The following is a 22,399-nucleotide window of genomic DNA, read 5'->3' on the forward strand; positions in this document are numbered from 1 at the left end:
GACTATTTGTGAATCTCCACTAGACAGTGACACAAAGGGAGCTGGGGTGTAGCCCGCATATCCTGATGAGTCTCCTGGGCTAGAGTGGGGAGGGAGAAGCAGACACACACCTAAAAAGGCTGTGCCTGTCCTCACACATTGTAGTTTCCAACCCCCTGATGTGTGTCTGGGGCTAGGCCTGGCCAAGGCAGGATCTTGTGAACAACATAGACTTTCTGTTGAAGTTTGCCTACTTCAAAGGCAGAACTGGGTATAAGTAGCAGACCCAAAATCCCAGACTTTTAGAACACTTCTGGATCAAGAGGAACCTCTCCCAAGGAGAAGAGCTGAATTGCTGGAGGAGGAGTACTGCCCCTTTGCTGTGTGTGCTTGTACTGCCCCTTTGCTGTGTATGATTTGCTGGATTGGCCTGCAGTTACTGCTTCTTCTGTAGAGAGGGCAAAGGGTGGACTTTTCTGCGTATCCTTCTTGTGACGTTTCTCTAAGGGCTTGGACTGAGCTTGCCTCCTGTTAGGAAGTCTCAGGGACAGCAACGACTTCACCTTCCAGCATCTATGTTCAATTGCTGTTGGCTCTAACTCGCCAGGTGGTGCCTACTCCAGATTCTGGGCCCTCTGAAGTGAAAAACCAAGAAAAACCAAGTGCACCGACTTTGGACGACGATGTTTCATTTTTGTTGTTTTGGTCTTGTTTGATTTAGATAAATAGTGACTATTTTTCTAAAGTGGTGTTGTGTCCATTTTGTAGTGTTTTCACTGTATTACTGTGTGTGTTGGTACAAATACTTTGCACATTGCTTCTTAGACAAGCCTGACTCCTTTTGCCAAGCTACCAAGGGGGTGAGCAGGGGTTATCCAAGTGTGTATCTCCTTTATCCTGACTAGAGTGAGGGTCCCTGCTTGGACAGAGTTCAAACTGACTGTCAACCAGACACCCCATTTCTAACAGTGGCTGACTTATTGCTTGGTGATAGATTGTGGGTTAGGGATTTAGCACAGTCTCTTGTGATCAGTGAAGACAACAGATTCTTGGGTTAGGGTTTGAATATGACCAGAGAGCCATGAGTTTTCGGATATATTTCAGAAAACAATTAGTTCTTAGTGAGGGTATGCTACCAAGTTACTAGCAGATCATGCATGAGCTTACCATACCGTTGACTAGGGTAAGCATGATACGACTTTTTTCATGAGATGAAATGTTCACTTGAACATAGTTCCATTGAAAAATTTAGTTTCAGTGACTGCTGGCTGCAAAAAGTGGGTAGGACAAAATGGTGAATGTGCATATATTTATATCTACAAAACATTTACAATAACGTGCATTACTCTAATTGCTATGACATGAGTCTGGTATCCAGATTACTAGGACCGAGGTTACATAAGTAAATCACTTAGTTAGAAGTCTTGCAAGGAGGATGAAGTGGTATTGTTGGTGTAAAGGTTGGTTGCCAAGATATGTCTCAGGAAAGGTTGTCGATGTGGTAGACGATAGATACTTTTGCCCTTCTTGGAAGACTATTTCCAAATCATTGTGACTTCCTACGGTGAAGGAAGACACATTTAAGATTTCCGCATGCTAAGGGGAGTGTGAAGCTTAAGAAATAATTATCTGAATTGGTTAATAGGCTTTGTTGCTAGTTGATTATTTCTGCTGTTAGAAAGCAGCATTTTGGAACTAGGGTCGATATTAGGATGGGTTTGAAGAAGTTTGCCAGATTCTAGGTAAGAGTTTTTATTTATAGTGACAACGTACCCACCTCTGTGTTAGGGTTTTTCTTTTGGATAATGTTATAGCATTGAGAACTCAGTATTTCTATTATGGGACCAAAGGACCTGACTAGCCTTCATTTAAAAACCAGAAAGACCACTCTAATGAGGTCATGGAATTAGCAATGTGGTACTTACATTCAATGAGCACATATTATGTATGCAGGGGAGATGCTACAGCCTTATTGTCTGTGGTGATTATCATGACTCTTAAAGCTTGAGTAGGTATTATGGAAAGGGTGGGTAATGCATCAGAATAGGACTTGAAATTGGATCTTTTTCTGGTTTGTGTTGTGGAGATTTTTTTTGTGTTGGTCATTTAATATTGAGAGTGGCATTACTATTTCTATTTTATTCGGTGTGAACCTCAAAATGCAGTGTTGTTGATACTGGGGTGTGATGCTCAGTATTCATATTTCCATGGAAATTGTCAAGCTGAGACACATGTTAATGAGGCAGAGTCTGATATTAAGTATTGTACTTTGCATGTTTATTTATTTGCACATTCGTTTATTTAATAGGCTTCTAGTAGAATCTGAGATTTCCTAGGCCCCCTGGCGTAAATAGATCTCATTGTTGATTAGACTTGCAGTTCGGAGGAATTGACACACATTTAATACTCGCTTCGAACCTTATCAGGATCGGAGGCACACTTTACATTCTCCTGTTTTCAAGCTACACGCATGCAGTGAAGGGGAATAGACATCAAACACGTGTAAGAAAATTACCTCTTTTTGGAAAAAGTAGACACCCCGGCCTGATCAGGGCGATCTTCGGAAGCGTTTTTAGGGTACAAGTGGGGTGGTGCACTGTAATACCCAGAAAGATGTCTAACGTGAGTGGATAGGATAATAATTGCCAAAACCGAGGAGAAAGCCTAGAACAGACTTACCTTTTGATACAAAGAGATCTTTCACTTGAAACCGACATTTAACTCTCTTATTACAGACATTAATTGGTTACATTGGGTTCTTCCGTCAAGCACACGTTTTACAAAACCTTTTGTGTTAATTCTTCAGGTGTGGCATGACCGAGGTGAGTCAATAAAGTTTGCTTCCCTGAAAATCACGCACGTCGCTTTGATCAGCTTAAGTGTGTATTTTAATGACATTAATTCACATTACTTCGCTCCTCTCCTGTTTGCGTCTTCGAAAAAAGGGGCATTGGCTCTGCCAAAACGTTCAACAGTGACTCTCGTGCGGGCACACATGGATCTGTCTTAGTATAGTCCTCCCACTTCTGTGCTTCACGCCCACCCTTGATTTCGAAGTGGGAGGTCTTTAAAAGGGATGACTGAGGTGAATTTTACGTACCTCTAGTCTATTACTGTTACACAAAATGTGTCGAATTGCGTCAAGTCAGGAGCAATTACTGCTGTCTTTTAACTAGATGTAGACTATTTCATTTATCCAATAAATCAGCTTGTGATGATGTCAGTGCAATAATGTTGGCGGGCTCTTTGTTGCTGTGGAGTGAAAGAGCCACTGACAGCTCTAGAAATAATGTCACCAAGCCTTCAGCCAGTTAGTAGCCTTCTTATTTTTCTCTTTGGAGGGTAGTGGGGTGTAATAGAGGAGAGAGGTCCAATCATGATGGTCCATTTACAAAGTATATGTGACATCAAAGGCTGCATCCTTGCCTGATCTCCTGCCACAATGCTAAAGAAAGCAGAGCAGTACGTGCAACTTCAGTGTTTGGGTCGCTGCCATGGGGAAAATACTTTGATTTCCCATCTATCTAAAATACCTGCAAAATGTGCTGTACTGGATACCCTGGAGTCAGAGTCCTTTGTAAAATGTGTTGTGAATCATGAGGTTGCAGCTTCCCATTCTAAAGAACCAACAATGCAAATTTGGAGGATTTCTACTGTCCAATAGAGAGGAACTCTGCACATCTGTTTACTAATTCCTCTATTAGGTTTGTGATGTGAATCCGTAAATATTGATAGCCCTTAAGAAACAATAGTTACGGGTTGCTTTCTCTGGAATGGGGAATAACATGCAGCCTCAGTATTACTGGGTCCAGTTCTTTATATTTCCCTCCTTTCCAGGTGAAACAACGAACCCATATATGCAAACATTAACCGACTGCTTGGAGCAGCACATAATTACTGGGTCCGGCGTTGGAGGACCCCATAATTATGGGCCTAAAGACACAGCACAATTTGTTGTTGCCTGGAGCAATAACCCCCGAGGGATGCCGCTCAAGGCAGCTCGGATTGAGGGTCGTTGTGATTTATCCCAGTGCCCTGATAAATGAGTTATGGGCAGACTTTCCTAGGTCTGCTAACTCACTGCTAGTGTCTGCCATACTTACGTGCACCTTCTAGGTCTGTTTACTCATAATCACCACCTACAACTTAAAATGTACGCAATCCACGCTATTACTTCGGAGCTCTCCAAGATCTAACCATCCATCACTGAATGCCTGCATCACATCTGAAAAAGTTACTTCTCACTTAATGCAAAATAACCTAGGCGTGTGGTGCAGGGCAGTTACTGTGCAATTTAATTCATCTGAACTAGTTTACATGAAAAGTTCGGATTCTTGTTCAAAACATAAACAAATACATCTTCATTTTATATGTATATCCTTCTCCCCGGGGTAAACGCCACCGTCCAGTGAACACTCTCCTGCTTTCTTTAGTGACCACAGTGCCAACCATCCAATATCTGGCTGTTTCTGCACCCCCAGCATACAGACAACTGGTTGGAGCTCACAGGCCCAGGAGTCAGGACATGCCCTACACGGGTCTCCTCTAAAAACACTCAGTGAAAACTACAAAGAGCAGAAACCATATTAGCAGAGTGTAGACTAACTCACAATAAAACGAATGAAAACACAGACCCCTTTACAAAACGACGTTCTTGTTCCCAGTAGACGTTCATCTTAATGACCATGAGGTCTTTCTCCATCCCTACAAGGAGCCACAGGTTCCATGACATCTAGCATATCCATTGTTCAGACATCAAGCCAGCCAAACACATGGGCTGGTCCTGTAAGGATGACCTCAATGAAAAGACTTGCCCACCGCTCTTGGTGAATATTCACAAGACATGTTTCTTTTCTACTGCACTACACTGCTTCCTGTTCTATTACCTGACATGACTTTGAAATCACCCTCCATCGTTACAGTTGTTATGCCAATAAGAACACTTTAAAGTGTTACACAAATATAATTGTTTCCTTGAAATATAAAAGACGTTCACAGTGCATCTTATTAGGAAGCAATTCTTATCCAGCATTCCCCTACGACACAATACCCACCCTTCATACACTACAGACAGCTGAGGTGAAAATATCAAAGCCCTATATCCACATGAAAGGGCGGGTTTTGCAAAAGCACCTTAGAGACTTTGGCGCTGCAGGCTAGCGGGAATTAATGCCTCCTAAAGCATCCATAAAGCGTTCTAACGCGAAGTTTCCTGGCTCTACTACACATACTGTACAGGGCCAGTTGAGACTATGAGCCCGCAAGCAAGTAAGTAACACAATTGGAAGGTGCACATTCAACACAGCTGATACACTAGGACACCGTGACAGTCAGACATGCCGTAAAGGAACTGTTTACTGCCAAGATAAAGTATCCTCCATCTTTAAGAAATCAGGTTAACGATGAGCTAGCACGCATCATCCCCTCGTTGTGCCCCTTCAGGGGTCTGTGGCAGATAAGATGGCTCATTTTCTGAATGTTTTCATGTCCGGAAACATCAGAACCCCCTGTGTGATATTTCCTCTAATGCTCTGTGTGATGAGGGCTATTTGGATGATTTGTTGTGGAGAATGGGAGCACGGCTATTTCTACATCATTAGGTCGTTTCTTCGGCAACAGAGGCTGCAATGAAAGATCTGTCTTCATAGCAGAACCTTGTTTCTTCTAAGGCGCAAGAATAAGTTGATTTTGTCCTCATTTGTTGTGTCAATAATTGTATCCTTCCCTTAGTTGAGAGCAGTTTTCTGAACACTTTTATTGTAAACACTGACGGCTACTTTAAGAACAATGACTGCTCGCAAATGGATTTGCAGCCATTAAGAAGACGCACGCATGCAAACTATACTGCATGTGTGATATTGATATATGCACCTTTTATATAAAGCCACATAAAATGTGATCGAGAAATGGGCTGTAAAGAAAAATACCCCCATATGTAAACTGGTTGCGTCCTACGAATGGCCAAGGACAGACAATGTAAATGGAGTTAACACACATTCTAATCCATAATGATGTTTGGTGATTCACAAAGCTAGCAAAAATATTTGCCTTTTCTTATTAGACCTTTACACATGTTACCCCGTTATAATCTACCTCAGAGACGGACTTTCGAGTAATACCATTTTTTGTTTTTCCGGAATATTTTCTGGTAGAGTTTACATTTTGCCACTCTTCTTGTGAACTTGAGTGTCGTCTGGAATAGTCTGTGTATTTTTTTCATTTTGGGTTTGCCAATAACAAACTAATGCTCAGATCTTTTCATTGTTGCTGGTACTAAAATGTACCTATTTATTTTTAATTCACAAATATTTTTCTGCACATTTTTTCTCCATGCACAACTACCGTTATATGTTTTGGACCTGTGTTAGTTGCATTTATTCACTCGACTCCGTTTTCTACGAGATGCACTGATAGATACTGTCAAACAGGTGTATGCATTAAGCCTTGCTTGGTAAGATGCTGTTTCTTGTAGTCTAGTGTGGCTGCTGGAATGTACCATGGTTTATATTTGGAGTATGGCTGGCCCGGAAAGAGCTGAGCCATTGTGGCTTCAGATAAAGTAAATCGATATGCCAAAGCTCACGAGAAGCTAGCTAGTGAGCGTGAGAGATACTCTAAAGTCAGGCATCCACAGATATGACAGACGCAGTTGATGAAGAGAATTTCACCACATAAAGAGAGTGTCTAACTAAAGGAAAGATACTGAACAAAAAGGACTTACTTGTCAGCAAGGTGTGGAACATGCATCAAATTTGGGCTGCAAGTATCAATAGATCTATCAGGTCAACATGGTGTCCTAAAGCATCTGAATGTTCCTCCACTTATGGGTTGATAATTAATAGAAAAAGAATATCTGGAAAAAGTTGATTTAGACCCAGACGGGAAGTTAAAATGAGCTGAGAAATCCTAAATTACTGTCCGATTAATTAAATCTCTCTTCAGCATGACACATGTTAGAAATGGGGTTCCTGGTTGGCTGAGTTAGGCACCTCAGCCAGGCAGGGACCTCCACTCTAGCCAGGGCAAGTGAGCTACACACCAAGATAACCCCTGCTCACCCCCTTGGTAGCTTGGCACGAGCAGTGAGGCCTATCTCAGAGGCAATGTGTAAAGCGCTTGCACAACACACACACTACAAGTGATGCAATATACACCAAAAAGGAAACTCCACAACAGGTTATATAAAAAAAATGTATTCCATAAAACATAATTAGACCAACCATTACGTGTATCAGTAATACCCTGCTACAGAAGCAGTTTTCAGGCTGTCACACAAACAAGCAGGAGTCAGATCAAAACATAGTTACAAGTAGTCTGCAAAAATGAGCAAAAATGAGCAGTTGTCATTGCACCATTATCACAAAAAATGCACGAAAAAAGCACATGTCCTACATTATCATAAATGCCAAGACATCATCACAAAGGCACATAGTATGAAATCTTCCCCAGTTGACAAGTCATTACTGTTACCAACATAGATGCACATCTCCTGGAAAAAAAGAAACATTCCTATAGGGTATAGGTCATAACACCCTGGTGAGTGCCCACAAAAAGGAACGTCCTTCCAGTACATTCGTCATATGGAATAATATCCGCCCTCCTTCTGTATATCAGGCAGACTCTGCCCTTATGCACATATCCCCCATCACGGCAGGCACGAACCCTCATGAAATCACCTCATAAAGAGAAAAGGGGTCTGCAATACAATGAGGGCAAAGACATATCCTGGCACTGGGGGAAATCCTAGAGATAATCACCGCACCGTCTACATAAAAATCATGATTAGATGAAAATGAGGCAAACCCAGTAACCCCTGGACCTGGGTACATAAATATATAACAGAAAATGTTTGGCCCCAAGGGGGAAGTGTTGCCATTGACTTCCACAGCAACAATTTAATAATTTTAGAAACCTTTTTGTCTCAATGAGGTTATCATATTATTTGTATCTTTTATTCAATTAGCAGTTTCATATTGATTGTGAATTAAAAATAAGACTACAATATACAGGTGCTCCTAAAGTGACAATGCAGTGAGAGTTAATAACATGCTAGATAAAGTGCCAAAGTGTTATATACAATATATACAGAGGTGTGGTTAAACAGATTAATGATCTTCAAAGAAAACCCTTCAATCCAGGTGTCTACAAGTCACTATTCATTTCAACAATAATCCACATTAAATTATGCCGATGTTTCGAACCGGCATTGAAGAAGAACAAATCAACAATGGGTCATTATCAGGACAGATAGTCTTTTCATAGGAAGCACCTAAAATAAATGGAAAAGATTTTCATGAGTCCCCTCATATAGTCATTTACTTTAGACATGTATCCTAGTGACTTCTTCTAAGCCAAAATATTATCATATCATATAAAACCATGGCTTCTAGTTCCTTATGTGACTTAAGTACAGAGGGATATCTTCTGGACAATAAACTGCCCATCACTTTGCGTCAATTATCCCAATTCCATATTTGTGACCATAATGTTTAAAATTATTCAAATATATGGCTTCTCTTTCCATATATGACTAAGTACAGTGGGATGTGTCCGGAACTATCACATCCCAACCAGTGATCACAGGGTCCATCTGTATTTCTTAATTAGCTCAATTCCAAGATTTCACCTGCTTTGTTTAGGTAATTTTCTTATCCATATATACCGCCACAAATGTTTCCATTCTTTCAAAAGCAATATGATAACTACTTACCCACAGATCAAATAATGCTAACGATTTTAGTGTGACTTTCTTTAAACTGTTTCTGCTCTCAGTTAACGTCAACCGCTCCTCCTATCAAAAAGAAACAAAAGTCCTTATGTATCTTCTATCACCATGGAGGGGAAATCTACTCTTCTGTACATGTGTGTGAATGACCACACTAACAATCACTGACAAATTAATTAATTAAATTTAACTGCGGAAACAATAATATGCATTCACATAATCGACATCAAATCACCATCGACTGAACATCCTTGATGATATCAGGAATAATCTATGTGGCCCCATACGTAATAAAAATCAAAAATCAATGTTTGGTCGTCAAACCCTTTTTGTGATAAATGACCTACCACAAGCCTTTATTCGGGGCTGCATGCAGTGCAAGTCGAAAATGTGTGTGAATCTCTTGGGTTGGAAAGTCAGTCCTTATTAAAGCATACAACCTCGCTTCTCTTCAGTAAGAACTTATATCTTCACAAATTTAAAAATAAATACCAAACAACTTTCTCAAAGTCAATGAAAATGAAATTCAGTCTGTCAGTATGAACGCTATCTGATCTATAGTTATGGGTGCCTACTAAAACCTACTTGTTTTTAGCGAGACGGAAGACGGCAGCTTGCATCTCCCGAAAGCGCCGAAACAACCAACCTAAATAGATTTTGGCACACCTAACGTGCACACGATGGCCATGGAGTGCGCTCTAGTGCTCAAAAAAAGAATGGCATGCTCCGGATGTTTTTAGGGACTGAGTTACAATAAGTCCATCTATTCAAATTACATTCATTATTGGACATAAAAGGAACCACCCATGTTGGTGTGATACAAAAGTAAAAGTAATAATAATAGTGTTAATAGTTGCCTGTCTGTTGCAGTAGAATACAGAGGAACCCTAAGGAGTGAAATTCGAAAGCTGGATTGGGCTAATCACCAAAATAGTTTACCTAATATTTAGCACACAAAAACCATAATAATATTTTGCGGAAAACTTTCTATCGCCGACAAGTCTCCTTTGTATACTAAATACAACAAGGGTCCATCAAAGCTATAAAAATTAGTTCCTCCCCATGATTACCATATTAGGGTGACCAGCACTAGTTGGCATTGAGGCCATTCTAAATGAAATAGTCCTTTGTGTCCGCAAATCAGCTCTCCTTTTGGCCACAAATCTTTTCAGACTGTTAAAGCCTCTCTCAAGTCTTCCAATGTATTGAAGCCTTTTGTTATTGCCTCACATTTCTCCATCCAGTAGAGTTCCCGCTTGGAGAGGAGACTATTCTTGTCTCCTCCACGAGGTACCAATATGACTTGTTCTATGACTTGCCACCTCACATCTCCACTGTTGTGTTGTTGTCTCTGGTAGTGTTCCACAAAGGGGCCCCAGCGGTGCTGCATTTGATCCTGCTTCTGTGCTGTAGAATTTTGCATTTTATTTCTGCGTAGTCTTCCCTATCTGCATCAAGTTGCAAGGACACTAAATCACATAGATATCGTCTTATGTATTACAGTTGCTAAAAGAAGTCAAATTAATCACTTTGTTGTCATAGGGAAACTCATTTATTTTGAAGCTAAATTTATATGCTAAGCACTGACCAAATTTATAGTGGGCAATCACAGCTGGGAGGCTTTATGGTGTGTTAGTGGAAATCTTCGGTGTTTGAAGTAAAGCTGCCCTTACCAATGCATCTTTCAAAATTTTTCCTCGTAAAAGAAAAAAGGGGTTGTTCTTTTTCAGTAAGATGTTCCTGGACAAGTTCCCAGTGTCGTTTAGCAATCTGTTTGATAGCATTGCTAACTGGACCAAATGTGCTAACACAGGCTAATCTATTCATGCTGTCCTTTCTTTGTTTAGGCACCAAAGAACATTCCCTATGGTTATACCATGCTCTCTTCCTTGCTCGTTTGACCAATCTTTTCGGATACCCTCTCTCAAGGAAGGTCAGCACAAGGTAGCAGGTTCCTCCTAGCAGTTCCATAGGGCCTAGTGCAGCCAAAGTCAGTGGGGCAGCTGGCAGCAGGGCAAAATACAGAAAAGCAATCCACATGAGCCCTGTGTGCCACACTGTAGACACCATGCAGCAGGGCAACAAAAGAAGAGCAGTCCAGATGACTATTCATGTGTAGTCTAGTGTTCCTTCTGGAAGAGGTTCAGTCCCAGTTCCAAAGTGCTTTCCTGATGAGGGGGACAGCCCCTGTACTTATACTCATTTTTGTTCACCCTTGACAAAGGAGGGAAGGGGGTTCTTACTAGAACTAACCGGTTCCAAAGATGCCCCATTCTCCTCCAGCAGTGGCTCCAGACATCATTAGGGGGTAAATTATCCTTTTGTTTGAGGCCAGGGCACAGCATTTACAGATGCATGTGTGCCCCGCCTCTACCTCTCCCGGCCCAGGAAGACCATTCAGTATGCAGATGTATGCTTGTTACACCTCCACCCTTCCTGTGTACAGGCTGTGATAAGTATGCACAAAGCCCATCTGTAACTCTGCCACAGACATGGATTGGAGTCAAGCCGCAAAACACCAGAGTTATAAGCACAGAGAAATGCCCACTTGCTAAAAGTGGCATTTTTACAGTGGTAATAAAAAATGCACCTACACCAGTAAGCAGAATTTCTCACTACTATTCCAGCCATACCAAACATTCCTACGCCACTCCTCATAGATCAGACAATACACCCTAGACATATGTTAGGTCATTTCCAATGCAATTCTATGAGAGGAGCAGTGCTCACAGTAGTGAGAAACTAGATAGGCTGTTTGTCTCTACTAGGACATGTAGACCATAAAGACATATGTCCCACCTTTCACATACACAGCACCCTGCCAATAAGAGTAGCTAGGGCCTACCTTAGGGGTGACTTATATGTAGTAAAAAGGGAGTTTCCAGCCTGGCAAGTAAATTTAGATGCCAGGTCCCTGTGGCAGTAAACTGTGCATGCAGGCCCTGCGCCTGCGGTGGTGGACCTGAAAAACACTTAAAAGGCTACTTCTGTGGGTGGCACAAGCTTCGCTGCTGCCCACTAGTAGCATTTACTTTACAGGTCCTGGGTATAATGGATTGAAGTTTAGAAGGGAGAGCACATGCACTTTAGTACTGATCAGCAATGATAAAGTGCTCAGAGTCCTACAGCCAACAAATGAGGGTCAGAAAAATAGGAGGAGGAAGGCAAAAAGCTTGGGGATGACTCCGTAAAAAGGGCCAGGTCCAACAACATGAGTTATAATGTTAAATAGTGACCTCTCTAAAACTGTCTTGGTAGCAGCAGAGACATAAACCCACGCCACACGATTGTGCCAAAAAGCATAATCATTTTGGAATATTAGTGTAGTAAACTCTCATCCTGTGGAGAGAACTGAACCAGGGATAACTACTTCAAGTTAATATTCTGGCCTGTATTGGTCGTACTCGTAACTGACACATCATGTAATCCACAAATACTTAACCTAACTTTAAATAAAAAGCACCATATAAAACAGATAAATCGATCAAGAGTTGAAAAATGAACTTACCATGTAAAGCAGTATTTCAAAACACCAGGTGGCGAGGTAACACCCTTACTGCTGTTGCTGACTGCTATTGTGGCCCTGCCTATTTTATGCATATGAGTACTTTCTTTCTCATGTAATTAGTCAGAATTCACTCTGGTGAAGTCCCGTCTGGTCCACTGTGGCAGCCATTTCAAAAGAGTAATCTTTTGCAGTGTTATCCAAGAGGTAAGACACCCCATGAAATCATCAACTGAGGTGGAATCAGAAGGCCACAAGTGAAGCTCAGGGTCCTATTCTGCCACGGTCAATAACTACTTGGGAGTGATAACGCTGAAAAACACATCTTTAAGATTTGGGGTGAAAGTGATGACATTATTTGTTGATGGCACGTTTTGTTATTGTACTGTTTAACTTGAAGGTTACATGAAGCATACCTGTTGATTTGGTTCGCGTGATATGGTTTCTCCATTTTTGATCTTTTGAAATTTATTGCAGTGAAAGGTTGATTATGAGGGTCAGAAAAAGGAGTCTACAGAAAAGATGATAATAAAGTTTAGTCAGAGCAAATTTATTGGTGGAGCCTGCTCATTTTAGTAATTGTGGTGAATTTGGAGGTGACTTCACATTGTGAAAATTGCTGATCCTTTGCTGGGATTTAATGAACCATCATTGAGGTAAACAGTTTTCTGTCATGATTTTCTCATGGAAATTATGGTTAGTATGTTAAAGCTAAAATGAGGACACATTTTCTGAAAATAAATGAGACAAAACGTCGGGCATTCTGAGTGATGCTTGTCGTTCAACAGAAACAGCACTCTATCAAGTTAATTCCCCAGTGTTCTACTATTGCTTCATTTAAAAAACAACTACAGCACTAGCTATGTCAGAATTGAGGCATTCCTGAAAGCCATGTTGCTGAAATAGGAGCTGTTAAATTCAAAACCTTTCCTGTGAAACAGGCTGAAGTAAATGCCTCTATAGGATTAATGCATAAATAAATCCCTGAATTATGGATTTTTAGTAACGTACAGTATAATATTTTAGAAGGCTAAAAAGAGTTAGAGACTTAGCCCCCCCCCCAGTCTTGTATCCCCTTCTGCCCACTCTCTCCATCTCTTAAAACCCCCTTAATTTTAAAACAGTAATATTTAGAAGACATATAATGTTGAAATCATTCATCTAAATACATTGGAGCAGATTTTGTACAAGTGTAGGCAGCGATTTGCAGACAGCTGTCATATTTAAGATTAAACAATTTCTGCTCCTGTGGGTAGTTAGACTACCCAAATTAAATGCTGTTTTGAAATTGTATATGACTCGCCTACAGACAGCTTTTGATGTCTATTGCCAAAGATCTAGTGCCTATAATTGGGTCAGCCCCATTAGTATTGATTTGATGGCTTTCTGTTGGACCTGGCCCAAACTTCTAACCTCATTTCTCCTATTTTTCTGACCTGTTTTTGTTGTCTTTAGAACTCTGGGCACTTTACCACTGCTAACCAATGCTAAAATGCATATGTTCCCTGTCTAAATTGTATTGGCAATTGGTATATCCATGATTGGCATATTTGATTTACTGGTAAGTCCCATAGTAAAGTGCACTATGTGTGCCCAGGCACTGTAACTCAAATGCTTCTAGTGGTCCTGCAGCACTGATTGTACCACCCACGAGTAGCTCTGTAAACATGTCTCAGACCTGCCACTGCAGTGTCTGTATGTAGTTTTGCACTGCCAATTCGACCTGGCAAAACCTTCCCTTTTACTACATGGATGTCACCCCTGAGGTAGGCCTGAGTACCCCCATGGGCAGGGTGCAGTGTATTTAAAGAGTATGGTTTGTACTGGTGTGTTTTACATGTCCTGATAGTGAAATACTGCCAAATTCGTTTTTCACTATTGCAAGGCCTGTCTCTCCCATAGGTTAACATGGGGACTCCCTTGATATATCTTTGAAGTGCAGTTTCCTGTTGGGAGCAGATAGAGATGTGGAACTTGGGGTCTCTGAACTCACACATTAAAAATACATCTTTTGGTTGAGTTTCCCGTTTGAAAATGCCACTTTTTAAAAGTGGGCATTTCTTGCTTAACTGTGCTGTGCCTCTGCCTGCCTATAGAATCCACATCTGGGTCAGATTGACAGGCTGTTTGTGAAGTCCCTCTAGACAGTGACACAAAGGGAGCTGAGGAGTGTACTGCATATCCTGATGAATCTCCTGGGCTAGAGTGGGGAGGGAGGAGGTGACACCCCTGAAAGGGACGTGCCTGTCCTCACACAATGCAGTCTCCAATCCCCTGGTATGTGTCTGTGGCCAGGCCTGGGCAAGGGAGGATCTTGTGAACAACAGAGACTTTCCTTTGAAGTTTGTCTACTTCAAAGGCAGAAATGAGTATAAGTAGTGGGCCCAAACCCCCAGACTTTTAGATTACTTCTGGATCAAGAGGAACCTCTGCCAAGGAGAAGAGCTTGATGCCCGAGGAGGACCTGCCTTGCAGTGCTGGCCTGCTGCTGCTTCTGCCTGAAGAGGGAAATAACTGGACTTTGCTTTCTGAACACCTGCTTGTGAAGTTTCTCCAAAGGCTTTGACTGAGCTTGCCTCCTTTTCAGAAGCCTCAGGGACATCAAAGGCTTCATCTGTCAGCACCTGGACTCTCTTGCTGAGACCCGTTTCCTGCTAAGTGATGCCACATCCAGTTCCTGGGCCCTTGAGAGGAGAAGCTGGTGAACCCAAGGTGAAAATCCACACACAAGACCAGACAAATGAAAAAACCTATACAACGCCTGCACGCAGCTGAAAAATCAGCACATCGCCCGTAAAATTGTGGATTTATCGCTACCATGCATCCAGATTTTCCATGCATCGTCTCTGGGCATCAAAACCTTTAAAATCACCACACCTGACCTGAGGCTGCTTGTCCGGAAATCAATGCATCTCTTCCCTGCAAGGAAAGAATCGGCACATCGCTTGCCCAGCGGAGAAAGTCTCCACGCAGGGCCTCACTTGTGAGTAAGGAATCGACGCACGGTCAATTGTGTGGCTTTATTTTTGACGCATACCAGGTACTTTGTGATAAAACAACACATCCATTGATTTCTATTGTTTAAGGCTCCTTTTACTTTGCTTGTGCATGTTGGATTTTTGTCGTTTTGGGGAGTCCTTTTGTGGTGTTTTTACTGTGTTACTGTGTGTGTTGGTACAAATACTTTACACATTGCCTCTGAGGTAAGCCGGATTTCTTGTGCCAAGCTACCAAGGGGGTAAGCAGGGGTTATGTGTATCTCCCTTCACCTGACTAGAGTGAGGGTCCCTACTTGGGCAGGGTGTAAACTAACTGCCAGCTAGAGATCCCATTTCTCACAGTTTCTTGTAAATGTTTCTCTATATTTCTTTGTTTCTTATTCACTGACCTTCCTTTTTGTTCTTTTCATGTCAATCATCCAGAGAAATTCCTTCTTACTATGTTCTGATTGTTTGTTGTGTCTTGCAATGCTTGCATTCGGGGAACTAGTATTTTTCAATAGAACTACATGCAATTGTACTGCTGCCCATCCTAAATCCCCCCACCTTTTTCCAGACAAGGAGAGTTTCTGTCGGGCTGAACAAAGGTTAGCCTGACAGACACTTTTCTGGTACAGGTCAGGCAGCCAGGAGCTAGATATGTGCTAATTGTGTATGCTCCTGGTTACCTGAACTGAAATTTTCCAGGCTGAGGATTTCACCGCCCTGTGTGCGTGACCTCCACAAAAGTGCCTCCAATGCCCTCCCCTTTGTGACAAGGAGGGGCATCACTGATTGCTTATGACCTGGGAGCTTCCATTTTAAACCATGAAGTGCCCAGGGCCAAGGAGTGGTTTCAGCAACTCTCACTGACCCCCATTCCACTCTGTGACAAGGGAGGTACTGCTGCCTTCCCTCATTGGCTGACCTTTGCCAAAGAGGGAAGACAGCAGTCCAAACCCACCTTGGACCTCAGGTTAGCTTTATGTGTTTCTATGCTTGGTGCGTGCATGCTCGTATGTATGAATGTATGTGTATTTGTTAGTGAGTGTTGTGAATGGGTGAGTGTGTGCACGTGTAGGAATGCCTGGGTGTAAGTGAGTTTGTAAGTATGCATGTGTGCCCCCCTGCCGCCTTCCCTAGTAACATTACTGGCCACATTGGTTCTTTTTTTTTAATCTAAAAAAACCTTTTTCAGGGCCCATCAGCTTCAATTTGCTGCCGGGCACCTCCTTTCTTTTTTCCTGTGCTTTTTACCATTCGAAGACTGAAGTGTGCCATCTTAGAACAGTTAATAAAAAACATAGAACCTGTGCCCTGATAAATTTATTGGTAGTGATGCATGCAGATTCTGCTCATGCTTCACCACCCATGTATGCATATACATAATTGTGCCTTTTTTTTCTTCTTTTTTTTTCTTTTTTGTTTTAGGGTCATTTGCTTTTGGTGTCCTGGGTTCCATCCTACCATGGCTTTGCAAACTGAGCCAAGTACAACCCTTCTGAACAAGACTCTCAAACTAGTGAGGATGAGCAGTCAACTGTTTTTCAGCGATCACAATACATTTTTCTCTGGCTCAGAACTTGTCTGTTAGTAAACAAAGTACATTTATATCACAGCAGGACAGAAAACTACACAATAAAGATAGTGCAACAATTACAAGGTTAAACATTCTCCCCCACAGGCTCCTAACAAAGCACTCCACCCTCTGAAGTGCTATCTGCCTTAGTCTCCAGTGTCCCTCTATGTCTGTGGAGACACTAAGCATTTTGAATCTAGAAAAGATTATACACAGATGCAAGTTCTCTGACCTGCACATTGATCAGCAAGTTACAAGTCAGATCGAACAATTCTTAAGCCCAAAGAGTCTCACCAGTACGGGCATCTTTCTACTGCAGGATTATCTTTTTGCATTTGCAGTGCAGTCTTTCAGTCTTTGAAGGTCAGGCCTCACGTTACCTGCTTAACAGCAGTGTAGTTTCAATGCTGTCGGATGGTGGGTTTGGAGTGGTGGGCTTGTTAACTGACAACGTTGTCATCTTCTTTGGTGTTGCTCATCTTTGGTGGCAGTCTTGCTTCATTTATACCCGGACCACTGGCGCCATGAGTGTGGCAGCTGGACTGATGTGTGACTGTTTCCAGTTGTGGCATCTGGGCTGGGTCATAATTCCCATTTTGGCGTCCGCACCCCCTCAGGAATTTATGGCACATGTTGACAGTGGCAAAACCAGTTATTCTGGCACCTGCAGAGGTTGTAGGATCACAGTTTAATTATGTAGTTCACCAATAGAACCATGCTGTGTGAGATTAGATGACTCAGTTCGGTACAGCAATGCTCTCTCTTAGCAGTTGGCTTCTTCTGGGTCCACATCACACCGGAAATATAGCGGGGCTTCTCCTACTGAAGAGTTTCTCCTCCATTATGGCCAGGCACTCTGCTTTAGTCTATGAGCAGACAGTGAGTTAGTTTGGGTACCACTTTTATACTTATTTTTCAGACAGAAATGTGAATTCGTTGTCGAAGGTCCTTGAACCCGTTTGGGGTGGTTCTCTTTCAAATGTCATATTCTGGTTGCAGTGTAAAAACAGCCTTTGTGTAAGGTGATAGCTCTCACAACAGGGAGTGATGCTGCTGGCTTCAAGCAGGAGAATCCAAAACATGAGTACAAGAAGGGGTAAGGTCTCTGCACCTGGCTCCCATCAGCCTTCATGAAGTAGCAATTGGAGACAGGTAAAAGGTAATGCTCTGACTAGAAACCTCCCTACCTTAAGCAACAGAATCTGCTGACTCACACCCTACTCTCCTATCATCTACCTAATGGCAGTGCTTAGGAAATCTAATAAGCAATCAATTTTTCAAAGTTTCTCACAGAGTTGTCTTAGCTCCACCCTCCCTACATCAGTATCTAAATCTCCACCCTCTAGCCAAAGGAATGCAATCAATATACTTTGAAAACTGCTGAAACTGTATCCCTCCTCTATATTCTGCCATTCTGATCTAGGGGTGTGAGACGGTGGATTATTAGTTGGAGGAACATCCACCATAAGTAATAATTTCACTATCTTGTTTAGTGCAGTAAAGATTTCAGTAGTTTAAACTTGAGCTCAACCCCTGATAGCTATGCTAGAGAGCCAACAGTCTTAACTAAAGAAAATGTGTAAAGTATTTGGAAGTACCAAAACATTTAAATAGTTGAAAATACAAACAATACAATCCCCACTCTACTTTTTAAAAATAGAGAATAATTTGGTGAACAAAATGGCACCACAATGACAAAAACCCAGTAACAGGAAATATGAATTTTTAAAGGGAAAACAGTAATGCCCAAAAGTGCCAGTGCGGGTCAACTAGTCGTGGTAAACTGAGTCATAGGCATGAATTAAGGCTGACAGTGATGAAGGGTGAGTTTTACTACACCAACCAGGTTCAACCCAGTCATAGATTTTACCTTGGGGCTTAGGGATGAATAGATCTTGGCGCACAAATTACTCTGTCACAGCAGTGACAGATATTGTGTCTGCTGAAATATAAAACCCATTATATTCTATGGAATTTATATTTCAGTGGAAGAGATATCCACCACCATTGTGAAAGAAGTGACTCGTCCACCAAGATATAAATCAGGTCCTTAGTCTTGAAAATGAAAGTCAAAGTCTTTCAACAGGGCAAGGCAGCAGGCTGTAGTCCATAAGGCCTCCATGACATCATATAGGTGCTGGATGAAGTCCCGATGAAGCTGTTAATTTAGGCAGGAAAAAGTCTGAGCATGAAAATTAAAAATTTGTGACAAGGGAGGTTTCCTCACTGGCCGGAGACTTCTGGTGCCTTCGCCGGATACGTTTTCTACGCTCAGACTTTTTTGGAGCTTGGATTCCTCCAGAGAAGCAAGGGTAAAGGTAGTAACCTAAGAGGGCTTCACATGGCTGGAAATATTTTTCACCAGGTCCCACTGAAACAGATTTGCTGCTACAGATAAGCGCAGAACAGGGGAACTCTGAATCTTCAGCCCGCCCTGCAACGCACCCTGGTGGTATTGACTTGGCAGCTTTGACCCAGTCCTCAGGAGGTCTTTGGAGCCCCAGATTTTTCAGGATGTGAGGAAGGCTGCACATTAGTAAAGCCAAGGGTCCAAGAACCTCAGAAAGAGCACTTGGAGTCCAAGACCCACTCCAGTAGAAGCAACCCATAGGGTCTAGAGCAGGTTAAGTTGGAACTAATCTGCTTGGCTCTTCAGGAAAAGGCTTCTCACATCTTTTGGCCCTCTTGCTTAAAAGAAGGTCAGACAGCTGACCTCTTTTTCCTGGGTGCAAGTTGAAGCAGGTTCAGCTCTTCATGTCCTGTCACAAGTCTCAAACAGCAGGTACAATCCTCCTTCTGTTCTTTGATAGGTCTGGAGTATTCTGAAGAAGGTGCCTAGGTGTCCCACATTTTTGCCTGGCACTTGCTCGTGGATGAGGTTAAGTCCTGGCCCCTCCACAAGCAAGAGGGAAAGAGTTCCCAGGGTAACCATACCCATTTTTTCAGCAGATCCTGTGTGCCCTACTGCAAACAATTCCATAGTTCCCTTTTCTCCCTTAATCCAAGATTTTGAAACCCATGTTCCATTGTGCAAACTGTGTATGGGCACCAGAGAGGTTCAGGTTCATTTGACACAGAGAAGGCCCCTTTCAAATTAACTTCAGAGGCACTGTCCAAATTGTCATCCTGTCATATATCCAGTCTTTTGTCTCTGGACTGGGAGCTGTGTTCACACCTCATTCAGGCCTTGAACACTCAGGGGGCTGCAGCCTCCAGAGACTTCAGGCAGGAAAAGATAACTTTCTAAAAATACCTCTTCTTTAATATTTATTATAAATCCAACTTCACCAGGAAACACATATTACAAAGGACCCAAGAAAGAAATTTCTGTATATCTCCTAGCCTAAGATAGCAGTATTAAATGTAATAATGCATCACAGTGTTTTTCTGTGGAAGAACCATCCTTACTACAGTGAAAATAGCTTTTAGGGGCTAGTCACTGTAAGGACGAGTAAAACTAAACTTCTACATGTCCTACTTTTAAATAACATGCACATTGCCTTTTGGGGTGTAAAGCCTACCCAGGTGTGACTTATTAAGTTTTAAATGGAGGGGCTTAGCTTGTCAGAGGGGGTACTTTTGGGAAGTCAAATTGCAGTTTTTATACTGCAACATTCAGGCTACAATGGTGAGCCTGAAACCATAATTATGGTGTCAGTGTAAGCACAGTAGGTATTGCAGTCCACTAGCCCTGAGCACACTTTATACCATTTACTGGGTACTGACAGGTAAGTTAAATATGCCATTTAGATGTGTAACCTATTTTGACATGTCTTAGGGAACAGAGCACATGCACTGGGGCCTGGTTAGCAGAGTTTCAGTGCACAGAGTCAGACAGTCTGCAGCCTCAGCCCCAAAAAATAGTTGACACCACGCAAAAAAGGCACCTAAACAGATTATACAGAAAACTTCAGGTAAACCTAGCAGGTAAAACGTTGGACAGGTGCAACGCCCTAGGCATAGCCGACCTCTGTTCCATCATGGTCGGTCTGGAATCACAACTTGACCCAGTCACCTGCAGCCATTGGTTTTAATTTGTGTTTAAAAATGCAAGAAACTACATTGGTAAATTGCTGGGATAATCGCACACCTTATTGTTGGAAGGCATTATCTGTATTTATTGCACTGCTGGATTTCATTACAAGAAACCAGAATATTTTGCATGCTAGCACACAGACACAACTAACGCTGTTTTTGTCATACATTAAACTGGTTACAGTATTTCCAGATAGAAGACACGGGCTGCAGGCAGCTATCTTTGTTTTCACAGTAGAAAGTCTCATTTATTCACCATGCTGCAACAATACTATCTTCCATTCAGCTTCCTGTCTATACCTGCGCCGGGGCAGTACAAACGTATGCTCTCATTTTCCCTTCTCTTACCCAGCACATCGACACGACTGGGGTTCAGTGTATAGGTTTGTCATTAGAAAGTCCCCAAAAAGAATTGGTTGACATTTATTGAAAATCGAGTAGCAGACAAGCCGGAAAATGTAAAAAAAAAGGCGTCTATGGTCTAACAATTTCCATGGCAAATTGTCTTCTCCCGCCGCATTATTTTATTAGGCCGCTGGTATGACTATTGTTAACAGAATGCAAAGACAGAACAGGGATACATTCAAATGCCATTTTTGTTTCATTTCACCCTGGGCAGAAGATGATTTAGCCTTCATTCGTGTTTTGTTAATACCTTCTTAAAATTAGTTTAGCGAGAAAGTAAAACAAATATTGTCATCGAGGTAAGTATATATATATATATATATATATATATATATATATATATGTATATATATATATATATATATATGTATATATATATATATATATATATATATATATATATATATATATATGTATGTATATATATAAAATGACTACTAGATGGAGCTCCTTTTCCGTTACACGAATACACATATTCAGCTTTTTGTCCAACCTTCTGTTACAGATCACAACAGAATTCATGCCACTGATGTTCTTCATGCTGTTTGGTACCTTAGCACTCAGGCTATACCAGGGCTCCCAACTATAAACAACGACCATGGATCAGCAAGCGATTCAGGTAAATTATTTTTGTACATTTACCACTAGAAACCAATATATAGAAAACTACCCTTTGGAACGATCGATACTCTGTTTTCAATCACAATTCAGGAAACAACCGAAGCTCCCTCTTCCCTTTGCAATTCATTTCACAGGTCCTGGACACTTATTAGTTTATAATTTTCAATTTTAATTGACCATTGTGAACAGAGAGTCATGCATACACTAACCTGAATTTGTGGCCTGTGCGGTGATGGGAATATGCCTTTGGTTCAAATGCGGTGTCGGGCCACACCCCAGCCTGAAGAGGGTTGTGTAGTACAATGAGGGTCCAATGCAGTATTTGTGGGCACAGGCACACACCACCGTTTCATCAAACCCTTCTGAATGGATAGAATCTTCTGCCCCGGTCTCCTGATTATGACCCGGGCTGAAGGTGGATGCATACCTCGTGAGGATTTCTTTACCCCTTTCCACTGTGACCATTGTTCCATCCAGTCACTCCTGCCGCCGTCCAGGGGGCAGCTTCATATGGAGTCCCCTCCGCCCTGCACCTTACAGTAATGGCTGGGATCATGCCATGTAGAGGTTTC

The 22,399-nt window shown here is 41.9% G+C and overlaps 1 protein-coding gene across 3 annotated transcripts in view; it reads left to right on the plus strand.

Moving 5' to 3' along the window:
* The window catches only part of PDE3A (phosphodiesterase 3A), a 955,418-nt gene that overhangs the window by 837,256 nt on the left and 95,763 nt on the right, over positions 1–22,399 (plus strand). For all 3 annotated transcript variants that reach the window (XM_069228518.1, XM_069228521.1, XM_069228520.1), the window contains one exon: positions 21,712–21,825. In XM_069228518.1, coding sequence (XP_069084619.1) covers positions 21,712–21,825 — 114 coding nt within the window. The remainder of the gene's footprint in view (positions 1–21,711; positions 21,826–22,399) is intronic.

This window comes from Pleurodeles waltl, chromosome 4_1 (genome assembly GCF_031143425.1).
Source record: "Pleurodeles waltl isolate 20211129_DDA chromosome 4_1, aPleWal1.hap1.20221129, whole genome shotgun sequence".
Taxonomy (NCBI): Eukaryota; Metazoa; Chordata; class Amphibia; order Caudata; family Salamandridae; genus Pleurodeles; species Pleurodeles waltl.